At 45.3% G+C, this 21,783-nt stretch overlaps 1 protein-coding gene across 3 annotated transcripts in view; it reads left to right on the top strand.

Annotated features, from left to right (window-relative positions):
* The window catches only part of LOC121578809 (E3 ubiquitin-protein ligase RNF123), a 266,423-nt gene that overhangs the window by 117,678 nt on the left and 126,962 nt on the right, over positions 1–21,783 (top strand). For all 3 annotated transcript variants that reach the window (XM_045223719.1, XM_045223721.1, XM_045223720.1), the window contains exons 33-34: positions 5,103–5,178; positions 7,207–7,291. In XM_045223719.1, the coding sequence (XP_045079654.1) occupies positions 5,103–5,178; positions 7,207–7,291 (161 nt within the window). The remainder of the gene's footprint in view (positions 1–5,102; positions 5,179–7,206; positions 7,292–21,783) is intronic.

The following is a 21,783-nucleotide window of genomic DNA, read 5'->3' on the forward strand; positions in this document are numbered from 1 at the left end:
TTAGTTACTTTGTAAGTACAATCTTTAACAACCAACTATGGAACTACAAGGTTTGTTACAATGTATTTACAATTTACTTACCCAGGAGCAAGCAACTTAATGTAAAGTGATATTTTTATGACTTTGTAGTTAAAATGTGACGATCTTTGCAGACACTAGGCTAACCAGTAGAAATAAGGAGACAGGAGAACCCTGGAGTCTATTGATTCACCGGTGCGTCGATTTAAGTAACATAATAAAAAAAATCCAGGGTTTTACATTATAAAACGGGTTAAATACATTATATCTTCTAAATATAGGAGAGACACTTGAAAACCTTGTTTCTTATGATACATTTTTTGGGCTGTCTTTTTTGCCCTTTATGAATGTGTTATTCAATGCCTTTTCTCTGGGCTATAGTAGTAAAGGTTTTTGGTTGATTCCTAAAGGGGTCCTGAAATTCAAAATGTCTGCTTATAATTTCTGACATTTCGTCTATAACTAGAGACATGCAGCATCTCTTCTGTCATATGTTGCCTTAGACTAAATAAACCCTTGGTCACCAGAATAATGTCATTAATCGATAGAATGAATGCTTCAATCTAGTTGACATCGGTCGGTAAAGCAAAGACATTTCTGGGGAGAAAATGCAATAACAAAAAAAAAAGAATGATTTTCTGTGCAAGATATGCAAAAAACATCAGTTTGACCGGTTGTAAGGAAATAGAAAGCTGTAAAAACAACAAAGCCTATTCCCCCTCAGGAGACTGAAAAGATTTGGCATGGGTCCTCAGATCCTCAAAAAGTTATACAGCTGCACCATCGAGAGCATCCTGACCGGTTGCATCACCGCCTGGTATGGCAACTGCTCGGCCTCCGACCTCAAGGCACTACAGAGGGTAGTGCGTACGGCCCAGTACATCACTGGGGCCAAGCTTCCTGCCATCCAGGACCTCTATACTAAGTGGTAAAAATTGTCAAAGAGTCCAGCCACCCAAGTCATGGACTGTTCTCTCTGCTACCGCACGGCAAGCGGTACCGGAGCGCCAAGTCTGGGTCCAAAAGGCTTCTTAACAGCTTTTACCCCTAAGCCATAAGACTCCTGAACAGCTAATCATGGCTACCCGAACTATTTGCATTGTCCCCCTCCTTCCCATCCCACTCCACCCCCTCTTACGCTGCTACTCTCTGTTTATTATTTATGCATAGTCACTTTAACTCTACCCACATGTACATATTACCTAAATTACCTCGACTAACCGGTGCCCCGCACATTGACTCTGTACCGGTACCCCCTGTATATAGCCTCCCTACTGTTATTTTATTTTACTGCTGCTCTTTAATTACTTTTTACTCATCTACACTGCTCAAAAAAATAAAGGGAACACTTAAACAACACAATGTAACTCCAAGTCAATCACACTTCTGTGAAATCAAACTGTCCACTTAGGAAGCAACACTGATTGACAATACATTTCACATGCTGTTGTGCAAATGGAATAGACAACAGGTGGAAATTATAGGCAGTTAGCAAGACGCCCCCAATAAAGGACTGGTTTTGCAGTTGGTGACCACTTCTCAGTTCCTATGCTTCCTGGCTGATGTTTTGGTCACTTTTGAATGCTGGCGGTGCTTTCACTCTAGTGGTAGCATGAGACGGAGTCTACAACCCACACAAGTGGCTCAGGTAGTGCAGCTCATCCAGGATGGCACATCAATGCGAGCTGTGGCAAGAAGGTTTGCTGTGTCTGTCAGCGTAGTGTCCAGAGCATGGAGGCGCTACCAGGAGACAGGCCAGTACATCAGGAGACGCGGAGGAGGTCGTAGGAGGGCAACAACCCAGCAGCAGGACTGCTACCTCCGCCTTTGTGCAAGGAGGAGCAGGAGGAGCACTGCCAGAGCCCTGCAAAATGACCTCCAGCAGGCCACAAATGTGCATGTGTCTGCTCAAACGGTCAGAAACAGACTCCATGAGGGTGGTATGAGGGCCCGACGTCCACATTTGCCAGAGAACACCAAGATTGGCAAATTCGCCACTGGCGCCCTGTGCTCTTCACAGATGAAAGCAGGTTCACACTGAGCACGTGACAGACGTGACAGAGTCTGGAGACGCCGTGGAGAATGTTCTGCTGCCTGCAACATCCTCCAGCATGACCGGTTTGGCGGTGGGTCAGTCATGGTGTGGGGTGTCATTTCTTTGGGGGGCCGCACAGCCCTCCATGTGCTCGCCAGAGGTAGCCTGACTGCCATTAGGTACCGAGATGAGATCCTCAGACCCTTTGTGAGACCATATGCTGGTGCGGTTGGCCCTGGGTTCCTCCTAATGCAAGACAATGCTAGACTTCATGTGGCTGGAGTGTGTCAGCAGTTCCTGCAAGAGGAAGGCATTGATGCTATGGACTGGCCCGCCCGTTCCCCAGACCTGAATCCAATTGAGCACATCTGGGAAATCAGTTCTCGCTCCATCCACCAACGCCACGTTGCACCACAGACTGTCCAGGAGTTGGCGGATGCTTTAGTCCAGGTCTGGGAGGAGATCCCTCAGGAGACCATCCGCCACCTCATCAGGAGCATGCCCAGGCGTTGTAGGGAGGTCATACAGGCACGTGGAGGCCACACACACTACTGAGCCTCATTTTGACTTGTTTTAAGGACATTACATCAAAGTTGGATCAGCCTGTAGTGTGGTTTTCCACTTTAATTTTGAGGGTGACTCCAAATCCAGACCTCCATGGGTTGATACATTTGATTTCCATTGATCATTTTTGTGTGATTTTGTTGTCAGCACATTCAACTATGTAAAGAAAAAAGTATTTAATAAGATTATTTCATTCATTCAGATCTAGGATGTGTTATTTTAGTGTTCCCTTTATTTTTTTGAGCAGTGTATTTTTTATTTACATTTACATTTTAGTCATTTAGCAGACGCTCTTATCCAGAGCGACTTACATCTAGTGTATACATATATATATATATTTTTATACTGGCCCCCCGTGGGAAACGAACCCACAACCCTGGCGTTGCAAACACCATGCTCTATCAACTGAGCTACATCCCTGCCGGCCATTCCCTCCCCTACCCTGGACGACGCTGGGCCAATTGTGCGCCGCCCATGAGTCTCCCGGTCGCGGCCGGCTGCGACAGAGCCTGGATTCGAACCAGGATCTCTAGTGGCACAGTTAGCACTGCGACGCAGTGCCTTAGACCACTGCGCCACTCAGGAGACTAACACTTTTTCTTAAACTGCATTGTTGGTTAAGCGCTTGTAAGTAAGCAATTCACTGTAAGGTCTACACATGTTTTGTACGTCTACACCTGCACATGTGGCAAATAAAATACAATTTGATTTGAAGTATCAAAATAGTAAAATAACATTGGAAACTAAATGTTTCATGAGTTTTATGACCATTTAGTAACGTTTATTAACCGAGGTGGAAAACGTGTTGACATAACGCTACCAGTGCCTAACTGGCTACATTAGTGAATGATGGGGAAATGCTAGCAAGCTATTTAATTTGAATATTCATCTTTCTCAAAGCCATTGAAGAAAAGTGAAACAGAAAAATGTCTCCTGGTTAACCTGTTGTCTGCAAAGGTTACATTGTAACTACATAGTAATTATGAAGGTTATACCCTACTGGGTAGGTAATGATAAAGGTTATATCTTACTTGCTTGCTCCTGGGTAGGTACAAGATAAAGTATGTCTATATATATATATATATATATATATATATATATATACTCAGCAAAAAAAGAAATGTCAATTTTTCAGGACCATGTCTCTCAAAGATCATTCGTAAAAATCCAAATACCTTCACAGATCATTGTAAAGGGTTTAAACACTGTTTCCCATGCTTGTTCAATTAACCATAAACAGTTAATGAACATGCACCTGTGGAACAATCGTTAAGACACTAACAGCTTACAGACGGTAGGCAATTTAGGTCACAGTTATGAAAACTTAGGACACTAAAGAGGCCTTTCTACTGACTCTGAAAAACGTGCCTTAGGCATGCTGCAAGGAGGCATGAGGACTGCAGATGTGGCCAGGGCAATAAATTGCAATGTCCGTACTGTGAGACGCCTAAGACAGCACTACAGGGAGACAGGACGGACAGCTGATCGTCCTCGCAGTGGCAGACCACGTGTAACAACACCTGCACAGGATCGGTACATCCGAACATCACACCTGCAGGACAGGTACAGGATGGCAACAACAACTGCCCGAGTTACACCAGGAACGCACAATCCCTCCATCAGTGCTCAGACTGTCCGCAGTAGGCTGAGAGAGGCTGTGCTGAGGGCTTGTAGGACTGTTGTAAGGGTGAGGTCTAGGGTCATTCCCCCCAGAAATGTCCGGGAACTTGCAGGTGCCTTGGTGGAAGTGTGGGGTAACATCTCACAGCAAGAACTGGCAAATCTGGTGCAGTCCACGAGGAGGAGATGCACTGCAGTACTTAATGCAGCTGGTGGCCACACCAGATACTTACTGTTACTTTTGATTTGGACCCCCTCTTTGTTCAGGGACACATTATTCAATTTCTGTTAGTCACATGTCTGTGGAACCTGTTCAGTTTATGTCTCCAGTTGTTGAATCTTGTTATGTTCATACAAATATTTTATATGTTAAGTTTGCTGAAAATAAACGCAGTTGACAGTGAGAGGACGTTTCTTTTTTTTTGCTGAGTTTATATTTATAAAGTATATCCTATATAACTACATTGTTCTGACATTACACTTCATTCAGTATAGCCTTTGAGCCAGGTCATAACATATAAATAAACTAATTTTTTAAATGACGTGGTGTGCCTTTACAATTGTTGTTGCCAGGTCCTAGCCTATTTACCAACCCTGGTATTACCTGTGGATTGGTTGATGGTGACAGATTCAGGTTCTCCCTCCCCCTTAGTGTACCAGCCTAGCCCTGATAATCACACTATTATTCTGGCTGAATGAAGGACTCATCAAGTGCAGGATGGACAGATTCTGTACCAGAGCAATGGACGAACACAAATAAATAAGATGTGCTTTTACACTCTGGTCTGTTTCTTCTTTTAATTGAAATAAGAACTATTGAATAGTTTGTAACTCCCTCTTTTTTTCTCTCTCTCTCTCTCTCCAGCTTCTGAACCAGGTGTTAAACAGAGTGACCGCAGAGAGGAACCTCTTCGACCGTGTGGTCAACCTCCGTCTCCCAGGTAGCGCTCACTCTCCTCTAGTAACTTCTAGTACTCCAATACTATTGTGTACTTCTAGTACTATTGCAGTATTAAACCAGTAATGGTATTAGTACAGAGATTATACCACATTGACGTTCTAAACTCTGTAACTGCTAGTACCCCCGCCAGTATTATACCACTACAGATGCAGACAGACATACTGTATCTCTGTTCAATCTGATGCAGACATAGATACTGTATCTCTGGTCAATCTGATGCAGACATAGATACTGTATCTCTGGTCAATCTGATGCAGACATAGATACTGTATCTCTGGTCAATCTGATGCAGACATAGATACTGTATCTCTGGTCAATCTGATGCAGACATAGATACTGTATCTCTGGTCAATCTGATGCAGACATAGATACTGTATCTCTGGTCAATCTGATGCAGACATAGATACTGTATCTCTGGTCAATCTGATGCAGACATAGATACTGTATCTCTGGTCAATCTGATGCAGACATAGATACTGTATCTCTGGTCAATCTGATGCAGACATAGATACTGTATCTCTGGTCAATCTGATGCAGACATAGATACTGTATCTCTGGTCAATCTGATGCAGACATAGATACTGTATCTCTGGTCAATCTGATGCAGACATAGATACTGTATCTCTGGTCAATCTGATGCAGACATAGATACTGTATCTCTGGTCAATCTGATGCAGACATAGATACTGTATCTCTGGTCAATCTGATGCAGACATAGATACTGTATCTCTGGTCAATCTGATGCAGACATAGATACTGTATCTCTGGTCAATCTGATGCAGACATAGATACTGTATCTCTGGTCAATCTGATGCAGACATAGATACTGTATCTCTGTTCAATCTGATGCAGACATAGATACTGTATCTCTGTGTAATCATAACACATCACACCCAGTCTGAAAGATTCTGAGGAGGAAGGAAAGAAAATATATTTGTCAAAGTAGCATGCCCTCGATTGTTCTCCTGGCCCGGGCTATATTAATATCACGGTCTTCTGTTAGTGGGTGTTTCCTATCGAAGCCCTCGTTGGGAGTTGGCTAGGCTACGGTTACTACTTACTCTCTGACGTGTGAAAAGACCGATAATTCACTTTAGCTGCAGGAAATAAAGGTTGGATCCAAACCAGCAGAGCCATTCATCAGACGTGGAGCTATGCGATACATGATTCACAGCCACTGTGTTCAATGTTCTTACTGATGCTCAGTAGGGTCCTTTGCTAGGAATTTAGTGTGTGTGTTTGTTTGGTGTTCGGTGTGTGTGTGTGTGTGTGTGTGTGTGTGTGTGTGTTTGTCTGGCACCTTACTGATGGGCAGTAATGTTCTCGAGGGGCTGGGGAGAATTGCTTGTTTGGCAGATACACTTGGCTCTCAGTTCCAAATGTTATCCTGAATTACCCCTTACCCCTGACTCCAATAATCTGTTTTATTCGTGTGTTTTTTATGGGGAGTATCACACTGATCTGGAATATCAAACCCTTTGCCATCTATTGACTGATTTCACTGAATTCACTGAAAGGCTTTCAGTAAAGTCTCATGGCCCCTCTTTGTATATATTCTGTCTCCAATGAGGCCCTTTGTCTACTTCCCCCAGAGTCAGATTAACTTGTGGATACCATTTTATGTCTCTGCGTGCAGTTTGAAGGAAGTTGCTAACTAGCGTTAGCGCAATTGCTAACTAAGCACAATGACTGGAAGTCTATGAGAACAGCTAGCATGCTAGTTAGCTTTGGCTCGCAAAACTACCTTTATCTTCCTTCACGCTAGACGCAGAGACATACAAATTGTATCCACAAGTTCATCTGACTCTGGGGAAGTAGATAATCCATTTAAATCAAATAAAGAAAATGTCATATTTCATATTTATATGGTGCTTTTGCAAATGTGACAAAGTGCTTAACAGCAACCCCGTTCTTAGAGAGTGGTTTCAGCAGGGTAGTTTCTCCGTAAACCTAAACAATGTCTCCCTTAAACCAAAGCGTTATCTTTCCCTGTGTTCCTGGTGTCCAGGCCTAGAGAGTGTGGACCATTATCCCATCCTAGTGGCTGTAACAGGGATTCTGGTGAGAATCCTGGTGGACTGTGAGAGACAAGGGTAAGTGAATAAGCTCTATCAGTCTCCTATACTGTTTGCCCTGGGGGGTAGTGGGCGTGGCCAATGGCACGGTTTTGGAGGCCCTCCACTTTCCTGCAATTCTCCACATTTTGCCATGGGTCAGAGAGGACATTTTACCGTTTTAAAGCTAGGTTCTTGCAATTCTACACATTTTGTCATGGGGCTGAGAGAAACATTTGATTTTCAAATCTAATTTCCTTCAATTATGCACATTTTGCCATTATGCCTTGTTCTTATGCTATCTGAGTGGCTCAAACATTATGACAAACATTTTGTCCAGCTCCTTTGCAATAGTTGGATGTGTGTAAAACCCTGTCCTTTGTACTCTGCTGTTAATAATCTGTATCCTGCTGGTTCTCCGGTAATTGTATGGTGGGTGGGTGGGTTGGTCAGGACAGAACCGGGAGGGGAGCAAGCTATCTTAACTCCCTGCCTAGGATGCCACCTCTAACCAGATCTGTGTGTGTGTGTGTGTGTGTGTGTGCGTGCAAAGAGAGAGAGAGCAGTCATATCCTGTCCTGCAGACATCCTCATTATTCTCGATCACAGTGAAATTAAACTCCAGCCAGTTCTCTGCTCAGGGCTGGACTGTAATAGGACTGTGTCCCAAATCGCATCCTATTTCCTACAAACTACCTTTGACCAGAGCCGAAGTAGTGCACTATGTATTTATATTTATTATGGATCTTTAAAAACATGGATTTTAAAAACATGAACAGATTTCAGAACATATTAAGTGTGTGCCCTCATGCCTCTACTCTACTACCACATAATCCATGTGTACATGTGTGTATAGTGAATATGTTATCGTGTGTTTTGTATTCATTTGTCTATGTTTGTGTTGCTTCACAGTCCACGCTGTTCCATAAGGTGTATTTTGTATCTGTTTTTTAAATCTAATTTTAATGCTGGCATGAGTTACTTGATGTGGAATGAAGTTCCATGTAGTCATGGCTCTATGTAGTACTGTGCGCCTCCCATAGTCTGTTCTGGACTTGGACTGTGGAGAGACCTCTGGTGGCATGTCTTGTGGGGTATGCATGGGTGTCCGAGCTGTGTGCCAGTAGTTCAAACAGACAGCTCGGTTCATTCAACATGTCAATACCTCTCACAAATACAAGTAGTGATGAAGTCCACTCCACTTTGAGCCAGGAGAGATGGACATGCATATTATTAATGTTAGCTCTCTGTGTACATCCAAGGGCCAGCTATGCTGCCCTGTTCTGAGCCAATTGCAATTTTCCTAAGTCCCTCTTTGTGGCACCTGACCACACGACTGAACAGTAGTCCAGGTGCGACAAAACACATACATATTTTTCCAGCAACAGACTATGATCGATAATGTCAAAAGCCGCACTGAAGTCTAACAAAACAACCCCCACATTATTTTTCTCATCAATTTCTCTCAGCCAAACATCAGTCATTTGTGTAAGTGCTGTGCTTGTTGAATGTCCTTCCCTATAAGCGTGCTGAATGTCTGTTGTTAATTTGTTGCTATTATCCTAAGTAATTTTCCATTCAAGTTGTCAGACCCCGGTGGCTTGTCATTGTTGTTCGACAATAATACTTTTTTCACCTCTTCCACACTTACTTTATGGAATTCAAAATTACAATGCTTGTCTTTCATAATTTGGTCAGATATACTTGATGTGTAGTGTCAGCGTTTGTTGCGGGCAAGTTTGCTAATCTTGCTAATGAAAAAAATCATTAAAGTAGTTGGCAATATCAGTGGGTTTTGTGATGAGTGAACCATCTGATTCAATGAGTGATGGAGCAGAGTTTGCCTGTTTGCCCAAAATTTCATTTAAGGTGTTCCAAAGCTTTTTACTTTCATTCATTGTCGTTTATCTTTGTTTCATAGTGTAGTTTCTTCTTCTTTTTATTCAGTTTAGTCACATGATTCCTCAATTTGCAGTACATTTGCAAATCGGTTGTACAGCCAGACCTATTTGCCATCTCTTTTGCCTCATCCCTGTATGCACTCACTAACTGTAAGTCGCTCTGGATAAGAGCGTCTGCTAAATGACAAAAATGTAAAATCCCTCTCAACTGTACCATTTTTCAATTCCTCATCAATCCACGGGGATTGAACAGTTTTTACAGTCATTTCCTTACATTTACATTTTAGTCATTTAGCAGACGCTCTTATCCAGAGCGACTTACAGGAGCAATTAGGGTTAAGTGCCTTGCTCAAGGGCACATCGACAGATTTTTCACCTAGTCGGCTTGGGGATTAGAACCAGCGACCTTTTGGTTACTGGCACAACGCTCTTAACCACTAAGCTACCTGCCGTCCTTAATGGGTGCATGCTTATTAGTAAATGGGATAAGCAATTTCATAAATGTGTCAAGTGCAGCGTCTGGTTGTTCGTCATTACACACCACAGACCAACAAATATTCTTCACATCAAGAACATAGGGATCACTACACAACTTATTGTATGACCTCTTATACACAATATTAGGCACAGCCTTTGGAACTTTGGCTGGGCCTAAGAAGGGAATAGGGTTCCATTTGGGACGGAGCCTAGGACAGCTAGTACCTTGGCTGGGCCTAAGAAGGGAATAGGGTTCCATTTGGGACGGAGCCTAGGACAGCTAGTACCTGTGCCTTCTAGCTTCCGGCTGAGTCATCGATCGATTTGATCAGCTGGGAATGCTCGCTTGTTCAGCGCTGGTCTGGTCTGGTCTGGACGTTATTCCTTTTCATTAGGCTTTTATTAGCTACTGAATAAACCAAATCAAAATGTTTGTAAACAAAGCAGTCCTGGTAGTTCCGGGTTGTGAGCGTCGGAAAGCTGGACTCTAGAACTCATAGGAAACCATATACAGGCCACCACTACTCTCTTGTTATCTAGGTTGGTATTTAGCTTACTAGTTTGCTCCGTTCATGGATGAAATGTTAGCTTGCTAGCTACATTGGTTGCAGCTGACCTGTATGCTAGCCAGAGCCATGCATTTGTATCTATGTTTTTCTAAATACATACAGGTAGCCAGCTAGCTCCAATTGCAATGTTGGATATATAGCTAATCTGTTCCAGTTTTGAAAATAGTGACAATTATATCACGGTATTTTAACTTATCCAATCTTCTCCCACCGGCACTGTGCAGCATGCATGTATGCAAAAACAGTTCTTAGCTAGCTAACGTTAGCTATTCCATCTGTAGCCCCCAACTACCTGGCTAGCTATCGTTAGCTATTCCATCTGTAGCCCCCAACTACCTGGCTAGCTAACGTTGGCTATTCCATCTGTAGCCCCCAACTACCTGGCTAGCTAACGTTGGCTATTCCATCTGTAGCCCCCAACTACCTGGCTAGCTAACGTTGGCTATTCCATCTGTAGCCCCCAACTACCTGGCTAGCTAACGTTGGCTATTCCATCTGTAGCCCCCAACTACCTGGCTAGCTTATTAACTAGTTGTTTGGCTGTGCCCATAGCAACGTTTGAAAATGAGGTGGCTACCGTGTGTGCGTATAACATTTTACATTTGAGTCATTTAGCAGACGCTCTTATCCAGAGCGACTTACAGGAGCAATTAGGGTTAAATGCCTTGCTCAAGGGCACATCGACAGATTTTTCACCTAGTCGGCTCAGGGATTAGAACCAGCGACCTTTCGGTTACTGGCACTACGCTCTTATGGCACCCTGTTCCCCTATATAGTGCACTACTTCAGAACAGGGCCCATAGGGAATAGGGTGCCATTTGTGACATACCCATATGCTGCTAAATGACTAAAATGTAAATATGCTCTTTCATCTTTTTCATTTTTTTGTAATGTGGTAAAGCATTTTTGGGCTGTCGCAGTGTTGCAATTTTAACATGACATGACATTTTAAAAGCTGTGAAGGATGTACTCTACAATTTACATTTTGAACTTTGATTTCAATTGTCTTACATGGTGTAGACTTCGCCTCTGAGTTATTTACTGTAACCTGGTGGATTTTAAAGCTGATGACACTCCTCACCTTTTCTTGTCTCTTGGTGTCTCTTGTCTTGCGCTCCCTCTCTCTCTCTCTCTCTCTCTGTCTCTCTCTCTCTCTGTCTCTCTGTCTCTCTCTCTGTCTCTGTCTCTGTCTCTGTCTCTGTCTCTGTCTCTGTCTCTGTCTCTGTCTCTGTCTCTGTCTCTGTCTCTCTCTGTCTCTGTCTCTGTCTCTGTCTCACTCTGTCTCTCTCTGTCTCTGTCTCTGTCTCTGTCTCTGTCTCTCTCTGTCTCTGTCTCTCTCTGTCTCTCTCTCTCTCTCTCTCTCTCTGTCTCTCTCTCTCTCTCTCTGTCTCACTCTCTCTCTCTCTGTCTCACTCTCTCTCTCTCTCTCTGTCTCTGTCTCTCTCTGTCTCTCTCTCTCTCTCTCTCTCTCTCTCTTTATTTCTCTCTCACCCTCCCCCTCTCTCACTCCTATGAGATCATGTAGATCAGTTGAACGTTCTGCCATTCCAGTTGTAGTAATGTGTTTCTCCATGTTGTAGATGTGATGTAGCTGTAGCTCTGATCCTTTCCTGCAGATTCAGCGTGTAATTGTCTCTTATCATTCCATGAGAGAGAGATGAGGAGGTTGGAGACAGAGGTAAAAAAAATCTCCTGACAGAGGCACTTCAGTCACCCCAGGCAGACGGGTAGGCAGACGGGTAGGCAGACGGGTAGGCAGACGGGTAGGCAGACGGGTAGGCAGACGGGTAGGCAGACGGGTAGGCAGACGGGTAGGCAGACGGGTAGGCAGACGGGTAGGCAGACGGGTAGGCAGACGGGTAGGCAGACGGGTAGGCAGACGGGTAGGCAGACGGGTAGGCAGGCAGACGGGTAGGCAGGCAGACGGGCGGGCAGGCAGATGGGCGGGCAGGCAGACGGGCGGGCAGGCAGACGGGCAGGCAGACGGGCAGATTTTCTTTATTTTATCTTTTTCTCACTCCCTCCCTTCACTCGGTCTCTCTCTCTTCTCCTCTCTTTCGCTCGTATCTCCTCTCTTTCTCTCTTTCTTTCCCTCCCTCCCTCTTTCCTCACAATAGCACCCATCACAGCCAAAACAGGGGTGTTGATATGAGGCTCTGTCAAGAAAATTCGATTACTAAGATATTACAGCTTCTTGCGACAACAGAAGCCAAGTATCAGCCAATATGAGGAGTGGATTGCTGCTGGAGGCCGCTGGTTGCTTTTAACACCTGCTGACTGCTCAGACACTGAGAAATAGGATAATATTAAAGTAATTATTTATGTGTGTGTGTGTATATAAATAAATAAATATATTGCTTATCTATTCGGTGGATAATGTTTGATATTTGCCTGAAGTACTCTATCAACGAAGGCAGTAGAGGGGCTTTCTTGAACCTCCTGGGGCCATTTTGAGACCCTTACATTTCACATAACACTATCAAATACTAAAGCACGCTCACACAAGGACATTGGTATTTTGAGAGAAAAACAGTTTTAAGGTTTACGGTCTTGTGTAACCTACATGAACCTAAAGACTGCTTTAGCCTATTGGTTGATAGATGTTCACTCTTAACACACTCTTTATCCCTCAGCTCTGATAATATCTACATAGTGTTATAGTAGTGCTATTCTTAGTGCTACGTTGCTATCAGGCTACAGGTTCACAGCTGTGTTCAGATCACAGAGCAGGATTAGTGTGAGGAGTAAAACTGTACATCTGTTACTTGTCTCTGTCTCAGTGAGGGCAGAAAGCAGCCGAGTAAGCACAACAGGATCCAGGCTCTGAGGGGTGGCCAGTCCTCTTCTGGTTGTGCCGGGTAGAGAGGAACCAGGCTCTGAGGGGAAAAAATCCCTAGAAAAGCTGGAACCTAGGAAGAAACCTAGGGGGGGACCAGGCTCTTGAGGGATGGTCAGTCCTCTTCTTGCTGTGCCGGGTAGAGATTAAGGCCAGATTCTTCTTCAAGATGTTCAAATGTTCATAGATGACCAGCAGGGTCAAATAATAAGTTGTAGTGGGTGCAACAGGTCAACACCTCAGTAATAATAGTCAGTTGGCTTTTCATAGTCGATGCATTCAGAGGTTGAGACAGCAGGTCCGGTAGAGAGAGACGGGGTCAAAGAGCAGGTCTTGGACAAGGTAGCAGCACGACCAGCTGGGCTGGGGACAGGGTTCCATAGCCCAGATAGAACTGCAGAAACTGGATTAGCAGCACGACCAGGTGGACTGGGGACAGTCAGGAGTCATCAGGCTAGGTAGTCATGAGGCATGGTCCTAGGGCTCAGGTCCTCTGGGAGGGAGACATAGAGAGGAAGAGGGAGAGAGACAGAATTAGAGGGTGCATGCCTAAGGTCACCAGATAAGACAGGAGAGTTATACCAGATAGGAGGGTTTGATGAAAGAGGTAGATAATCAGAATTGGGTACAGCCAGGGGTTGTGGAGGGGCTACGGTGTCCCTAAGGAACCAAACAGAACGCATTAAATTAGGGATGTGAATGTTTAAACATTAAAACATTTAAACAGAATTGTGAACCTTAACGTTAAGAAAAACTGATACGTAGATGCAGAAATGCATTTCAGCCAATCAGTTGTGTTGTGACAAGGTAGGGGGGTATACAGAAGATGGCCTATTTGGTAAAAGACCAAGTCCGTATTATGGCAAGAACAGCTGAAATAAGCAAAGAGAAACGACAGTCCATCATTACTTTAAGTCATGAAGGTCAGTCAATACGAACATTTCAAGAACTTTGAAAGTTTCTTCAAGTGCAGTCGCAAAAACCATCAAGCGCTATGATGAAACTGGCTCTCATGAGGACCGCCACAGGAATGGAAGACCCAGAGTTACCTCTGCTGCAGAGGATAAGTTCATTAGAGTTACCAGCCTCAGAAATTGCAGCCCAAATAAATGTTTAACAGAGTTCAAGTAACAGACACATCTCAACATTAACTGTTCAGAGGAGACTGTGTGAATCAGGCCTTCATGGTCAAATTGCTGCAAAGAAGCCACTACTAAAGGACACCAATAAGAAGAAGAGACTTGCTTGGGCCAAGAAACACGAGCAATGGACATTAGACCGGTGGAAATTTGTCCTTTGGTCTGGAGTCCAAATTTGAGGTTTTTGGTTCCAACCGCTGTGTCTTTGTGAGACGCGGTGTGGGTGAACGGATGATCTCCGCATGTGTATTTCCCACCGTAAAGCATGGAGGAGGTGTTATGGTGTGGGGGTGCTTTGCTGGTGACACTGTCTGTGATTTATTTAGAATTCAAGGCACACTTAACCAGCATGGCTACCACAGCATTCTGCAGCGATACGCCATCCCATCTGGTTTTGGCTTAGTGGGACTATCATTTGTTTTTCAACAGGACAATGACCCAACACACCTCCAGGCTGTATAAGGGCTATTTTACCAAGCAAGAGAGTGATGCATCAGATGACCTGGCCTCCACAATCCCCTGACATCAACCAAATTGAGATGGTTTGGGATGAGTCGCACCGTAAAGTGAAGGACAAGCAGCTAACAAGTGCTCAGCATATGTGGGAACTCCTTCAAGACTGTTCGAAAAGCATTCCAGGTGAAGCTGGTTGAGAGAATGCCAAGAGTGTGCAAAGCTGTCATCAAGGCAAAGGGTGGCTATTTGAAGAATCTCAAATATAAAATATATTTGTATTTGTTTAACACTTTTTTGGTCACTACATGATTCCATATGTATTATTTCATAGTTTTGATGTCTTCACTATTATTCTACAATATGTATATCTACTATACACATACATACATATATATACATACATACACATATATATACATACATACATACATACATACAGGGCCTTCGAAAAGTATTCAGACCCCTGGACTTTTTCCACATTTTGTTACGTTATAGCCTTATTTTAAAATTGATTAAATTATAATTTTTTTCATCAATCTACACACAATACCCCATAATGACAAAGCGAAAACAGGGTTTTAGACATTGTTGCAGAAGTGTAAAAAACAAACAGAATTACCTTATATTGACATAAGTATTCAGACCCTTTGCCATGAGACTTGGGGCGAAGGTTCACCTTCCAACAGGACAACGACCCTAAGCACACAGCCAAGACAACACAGGAGTGGCTTCGGGACAAGTCTCTGAATGTCCTTGAGTGGCCCAGTCAGAGCCCGGACTTGAACCCGATCTAACATCTCTGGAGAGACCTGAAAATAGCTGTGCAGCAACGCTCCCCATCCAACCTGACAGAGCTTGAAAGGATCTGCAGAGAAGAATGGGAGAAAGTCCCCAAATACAGGTGTGCCAAGCTTGTAGTGTCATACCCAAGAAGACTCGAGGCTGTAATCGCTGCCAAAGGTGCTTCAACAAAGTACTGAGTAAAGGATCTGAATACTTATGTAAATGTGATATTTCCGTTTTTTATTTTTCATAAATTAGCAAAAAATTCTACAAACCTCTTTTTGCTTTGTCATTATTTGGTATTGTGTGTAGATTGATGAGGGGGGAAAAAACTATTTAATCCGTTTTTAGAATACGGCTGTAATTTTTTTTTGAAAAAGTCAAGGGGTCTGAATACTTCCTGAATGTACTTCAAAAAAAAGAATGGGAGGGGAATAAAATGGCCACTGTAGCTACCGCCGGGTGTGATAACCACCGGGTGTGATAACCGCCGGGTGTGATACCCAGTAGAAAGCACCTCAAGCCGACAGGCACTTTGACTTTGTGGCTGTGCTATCTAGTGGAAAAGGGTGCACTGGTTGCCGGCCAATCAGCCGAATTAGCTGATTCGCTTTCCATACACCCACTCCGGTAGCCATATTATGCTAAAGCTCAGCAGTTTTTTTCTTTTTATTGGTTTCCAGTGTGTGTGTGTGGGGGGGGGGTCAATTGAGTTTCCATGGTGATTGATATTGGTGGTGCTGATGAGAGGGGATGGGAGAGGATAGAGATTGAGTCAGAATCTCTGGTCGAAGAAGGAAGAAGACTATGCTAAGCAACACCAATGCATTTCCCACCATTTGAATATTAAACAGTCTTATTATGACACTAAGAGAACCGAAGCACGGCGCTTGTAACGCAGTGGGTTCGATCCCCGGGACCACCCATACACAAAATAAATGTATGCACACATGACATTTACATTTTAGTCATTTAGCAGACGCTCTTATCCAGAGCGACTTACAGTTAGTGCATACATGATTTTTTTATTTTTTCATACCCCCTGTGGGAATCGAACCCACAGCCCTGGCGTTGCAAACGCCATGCTCTACCAACTGAGCTACATCCCTGCCGGCCATTCCCTCCCCTACCCTGGACGACGCTGGGCCAATTGTGCGCCGCCCATGAGTCTCCCGGTCGCGGCCGGCTACGACAGAGCCTGGATTCGAACCAGGATCTCTAGTGGCACAGCTAGCACTGCAATGCAGTGCCTTAGACCACTGCGCCACTCAGGAGTACAGGGTAGGGGTAGACTGTAAGTCGCTTTGGATAAAAGCGTCTGCTAAATGACATATTATTATTATTATTATTATTATTATTATTATTATTATTAATGCTTAGTTTATGCAACTAATTCATGAAAAGCTGCCAACAGAAGCCTTCATTTTTATTTTCAACTAGTCAGCTTATTTCCATATCTGTGCTACTGTGTGCGTTGTTAGTCTATTGGACATAGCTACACTGCAATACAATCTACCCAGGCAGGGTGCACAGAGACTAGTAGGGAACAGCCCTGAACTTCCGTTGCTCCCCTCAGGCGTCAGCTTCTCCGGGATCGGTCGCGTTAGTCGCACTGGACGCCTCGCGGCGCCCGTCTCCGCCATTCCGGATTCGGGGATCTGAACCCCTACTCCCTTTCGATTGGCCGGGGGCGATGGAGGCCATGTGTCTGTGGTACCGTGCAGTGATGTGATGAATATATCATTATAGTATTTCATATAGGAGTCATATGAAAACTGATGAGGGAGATGTATAATGCTGGTTCTCCTAGCTCTCAGTACAGTACAGCAGGCAGTCTGGGATTTGAGAAGCTGTTCAATGGCCATTTTAAATTCTTGATATCACTTGCATGTCATGGACTGTCAGTCTTTGCATTTACAGTGCTGTCTATGAATTTGATGGGTTATATTTCCCTAGCCCCATCACTCGGTTATATACCAAAACGTGTCAGTGACCCTGTTTTTATGACGTCATTTATCCGACTGTAGCTTTAAGGCACTGCATCTCACTGCTGTATATAAATGAACCCATCTGCTGGTTGTTGTTATGGATGCTGCCTTTCCATTTACAGTTGGTTGGCAGCCATATTTACTGTTACAGGACAGTATGCCACGCCAACAGCTGGCCAGTACACTACTACATAGATGGATAGATAGGCAATCTGGATGGATGGATGGATGGATGTTAGGCACTATGGATGGATGGATGGATGGATGGATGGATGGATGTTAGGCACTATGGATGGATGGATGGATGGATGGATGGATGGATAATAGGCACTATGGATGGATGGATGGATGGATAATAGGCACTATGGATGGATGGATGGATGATAGGCACTATGGATGGATGGATGGATGATAGGCACTATGGATGAATGGATGGATGGATGTTAGGCACTATGGATGGATGGATGGATGATAGGCACTATGGATGGATGGATGGATGATAGGCACTATGGATGGATGGATAGATGATAGGCACGATGGATGGATGGATGATAGGCACTATGGATGGATGGATGGATGGATGATAGGCACTATGTATGGATGGATGGATGGATGTTAGGCACTGGATGGATGGATGGATGATAGGCACTATGGATGGATGGATGGATGGATGGATGGATGGATGATAGGCACTATGGATGGATGATAGGCACTATGGATGGATGGATGGATGATAGGCACTATGGATGGATGGATGGATGATAGGCACTATGGATGGATGGATGGATGATAGGCTGGATGGATGGATGGATGGATGGATGGATGGATGGATGGATGGATGGATGGATGGATGGATGGATGGATGGATGATAGGCACTATGGATGGATGGATGGGCACTATAGATAGATGGATAGATATACACTATGGATGGATGGATGGATGGATGATAGGCACTATGGATGGATGGATGGATGATAGGCACTATGGATGGATGGATGGGCACTATAGATAGATGGATAGATAGACACTATGGATGGATGGATGATAGGCACTATGGATGGATGGATGGATGGATGGATGGATGGATGGATGGATGGATGGATGATAGGCACTATGGATGGATGGATGGGCACTATAGATAGATGGATAGCTAGACACTATGGATGGATGTATGGATGATAGGCACTATGGATGGATGGTAGGCACTATGGATGGATGGATGGTAGGCACTATGGATGGATGGATGGTAGGCACTATGGATGGATGGATGATAGGCACTATGGATGGATGATAGGCACTATGGATGGATGGATGGATGGATGATAGGCACTATGGATGGATGGATGGATGGATGATAGGCACTATGGATGGATGGGCACTATAGATGGATAGGCAGTATAGATGGATAGGCACTATAGATAGTCTATCTATATAGGCGACTTGCATCATCCTTGGTCGTGATCAGACACTGTGAGATGGTTTCCCACACGTAAATCAAGCCTGGCCATGGATTTAAGAACACTTTAAATTGAAACTTTCCATTTGACATTCTTCTTAGTCTTTGGAGATACTCCAACCAAATAAGGGTTAAATCAAATCAAAAGAGAAACATTAGAGATGCTTGTTATTCCAGGATCAGGACTGTAGGTTTTATAATCTGTGTCTGGGGAACTGGCCAACATCTCTTAACCCCCCACCTCTCCCCATCCCTGCTCACTCCCTCCCGGCTCCATCTCAATCTCTTAACCCCCCCTCCACCTCTCCCCATCCCTGCTCACTCCCTGCCGGCTCCATCTCAATCTCTTAACCCCCCCTCCACCTCTCCCCATCCCTGCTCACTCCCTCCCGGCTCCATCTCAATCTCTTAACCCCCCCTCCACCTCTCCCCATCCCTGCTCACTCCCTCCCGGCTCCATCTCAATCTCTTAACCCCCTCCACCTCGCCCCATCCCTGCTCACTCCCTGCCGGCTCCATCTCAATCTCTTAACCCCCCCTCCACCTCTCCCCATCCCTGCTCACTCCCTCCCGGCTCCATCTCAATCTCTTAACCCCCCCTCCACCTCTCCCCATCCCTGCTCACTCCCTGCCAGGTCCATCTCAATCTCTTAACCCCCCCTCCACCTCTCCCCATCCCTGCTCACTCCCTGCCAGGTCCATCTCAATCTCTTAACCCCCCTCCACCTCTCCCCATCCCTGCTCACTCCCTGCCGGCTCCATCTCAATCTCTTAACCCCCCCTCCACCTCTCCCCCATCCCTGCTCACTCCCTGCCGGCTCCATCTCAATCTCTTAACCCCCCCTCCACCTCTCCCCATCCCTGCTCACTCCCTGCCGGCTCCATCTCAATCTCTTAACCCCCCTCCACCTCTCCCCCATCCCTGCTCACTCCCTGCCGGCTCCATCTCAATCTCTTAACCCCCCTCCACCTCTCCCCATCCCTGCTCACTCCCTCCCGGCTCCATCTCAATCTCTTAACCCCCCTCCACCTCTCCCCATCCCTGCTCACTCCCTGCCAGGTCCATCTCAATCTCTTAACCCCCCCACCTCTCCCCATCCCTGCTCACTCCCTGCCGGCTCCATCTCAATCTCTTAACCCCCCTCCACCTCGCCCCATCCCTGCTCACTCCCTGCCGGCTCCATCTCAATCTCTTAACCCCCCCCTCCACCTCTCCCCATCCCTGCTCACTCCCTGCCGGCTCCATCTCAATCTCTTATATCTATTCCAGCTCCTCACCTCCTTCTCAACCATGTTGGAGGAGAAGCTCCAAGGTCCCTCCCCTCGGATCTTCTCCTCCCTTAATAATAAGGCATGTGGGTGGGTGTGGGCGGGGGCTGGTGTGTGTGGGGATCTTCGCTAGAGCACCGTGAAACAAAATCAGTAACCATGATGAACTGGCCTCCATTAGATTATCATAGTTAGCGGAGCCATTCCACTGCACCTCATCCAATCCAGGATTTATTACTACTCTTTTGTTTGACTAGGGTTGGAGTTAAAACCAGGAACAGGGTTGGAGTTAAAACCAGGAACAGGGTTGGAGTTAAAACCTACAGGAGGGTAGCTCTCCAGGAACAGGGTTGGAGTTAAAACCTACAGGAGGGTATCTCTCCAGGAACAGGGTTGGAGTTAAAACCTACAGGAGGGTTGCTCTCCAGGAACAGGGTTGGAGTTAAAACCTACAGGAGGGTAGCTCTCCAGGAACAGGGTTGGAGTTAAAACCTACAGGAGGGTAGCTCTCCAGGAACAGAGTTGGAGTTAAAACCTACAGGAGGGTGTCTCTCCAGGAACAGGGTTGGAGTTAAAACCTACAGGAGGGTAGCTCTCCAGGAACAGGGTTGGAGTTAAAACCTACAGGAGGGTATCTCTCCAGGAACAGAGTTGGAGTTAAAACCTACAGGAGGGTGTCTCTCCAGGAACAGGGTTGGAGTTAAAACCTACAGGAGGGTAGCTCTCCAGGAACAGGGTTGGAGTTAAAACCTACAGGAGGGTAGCTCTCCAGAAAAAGATTTGGAGAGCCCTGGTATAACGGAAGGACAAAGCTGGGTGAAAAATGACCCTCTCCATAACGATACTGTAATATGCTAATATACTTAGAATATAAATTCCAGTCTGAGCAGTAGTCAGGATGGCTGAGTGGTCTAAATGAAACCTCCGACCTCTCTCCTTCCTCCCCTGAACTCTAAATGAAACCTCCGACCTCTCTCCTTCCTCCCCTGAACTCTAAATGAAACCTCCGACCTCTCTCCTTCCTCCCCTCAACTCTAAATGAAACCTCCGACCTCTCTCCTTCCTCCCCTGAACTCTTAGTGAAACCTCCGACCTCTCTCCCTTCTCCCCTGAACTCTAAATGAAACCTCCGACCTCTCTCCTTCCTCCCCTGAACTCTAAATGAAACCTCCGACCTCTCTCCTTCCTCCCCTGAACTCTAAATGAAACCTCCGACCTCTCTCCTTCCTCCCCTCAACTCTAAATGAAACCTCCGACCTCTCTCCTTCCTCCCCTCAACTCTAAATGAAACCTCCGACCTCTCTCCTTCCTCCCCTCAACTCTAAATGAAACCTCCGACCTCTCTCCTTCCTCCCCTGAACTCTTAGTGAAACCTCCGACCTCTCTCCTTCCTCCCCTGAACTCTAAATGAAACCTCCGACCTCTCTCCTTCCTCCCCTGAACTCTAAATGAAACCTCCGACCTCTCTCCTTCCTCCCCTGAACTCTAAATGAAACCTCCGACCTCTCTCCTTCCTCCCCTCAACTCTAAATGAAACCTCCGACCTCTCTCCTTCCTCCCCTCAACTCTAAATGAAACCTCCGACCTCTCTCCTTCCTCCCCTCAACTCTAAATGAAACCTCCGACCTCTCTCCTTCCTCCCCTGAACTCTAAATG

The sequence above is a fragment of the Coregonus clupeaformis genome, chromosome 12 (genome assembly GCF_020615455.1).
Source record: "Coregonus clupeaformis isolate EN_2021a chromosome 12, ASM2061545v1, whole genome shotgun sequence".
In the NCBI taxonomy this organism is placed as follows: Eukaryota; Metazoa; Chordata; class Actinopteri; order Salmoniformes; family Salmonidae; genus Coregonus; species Coregonus clupeaformis.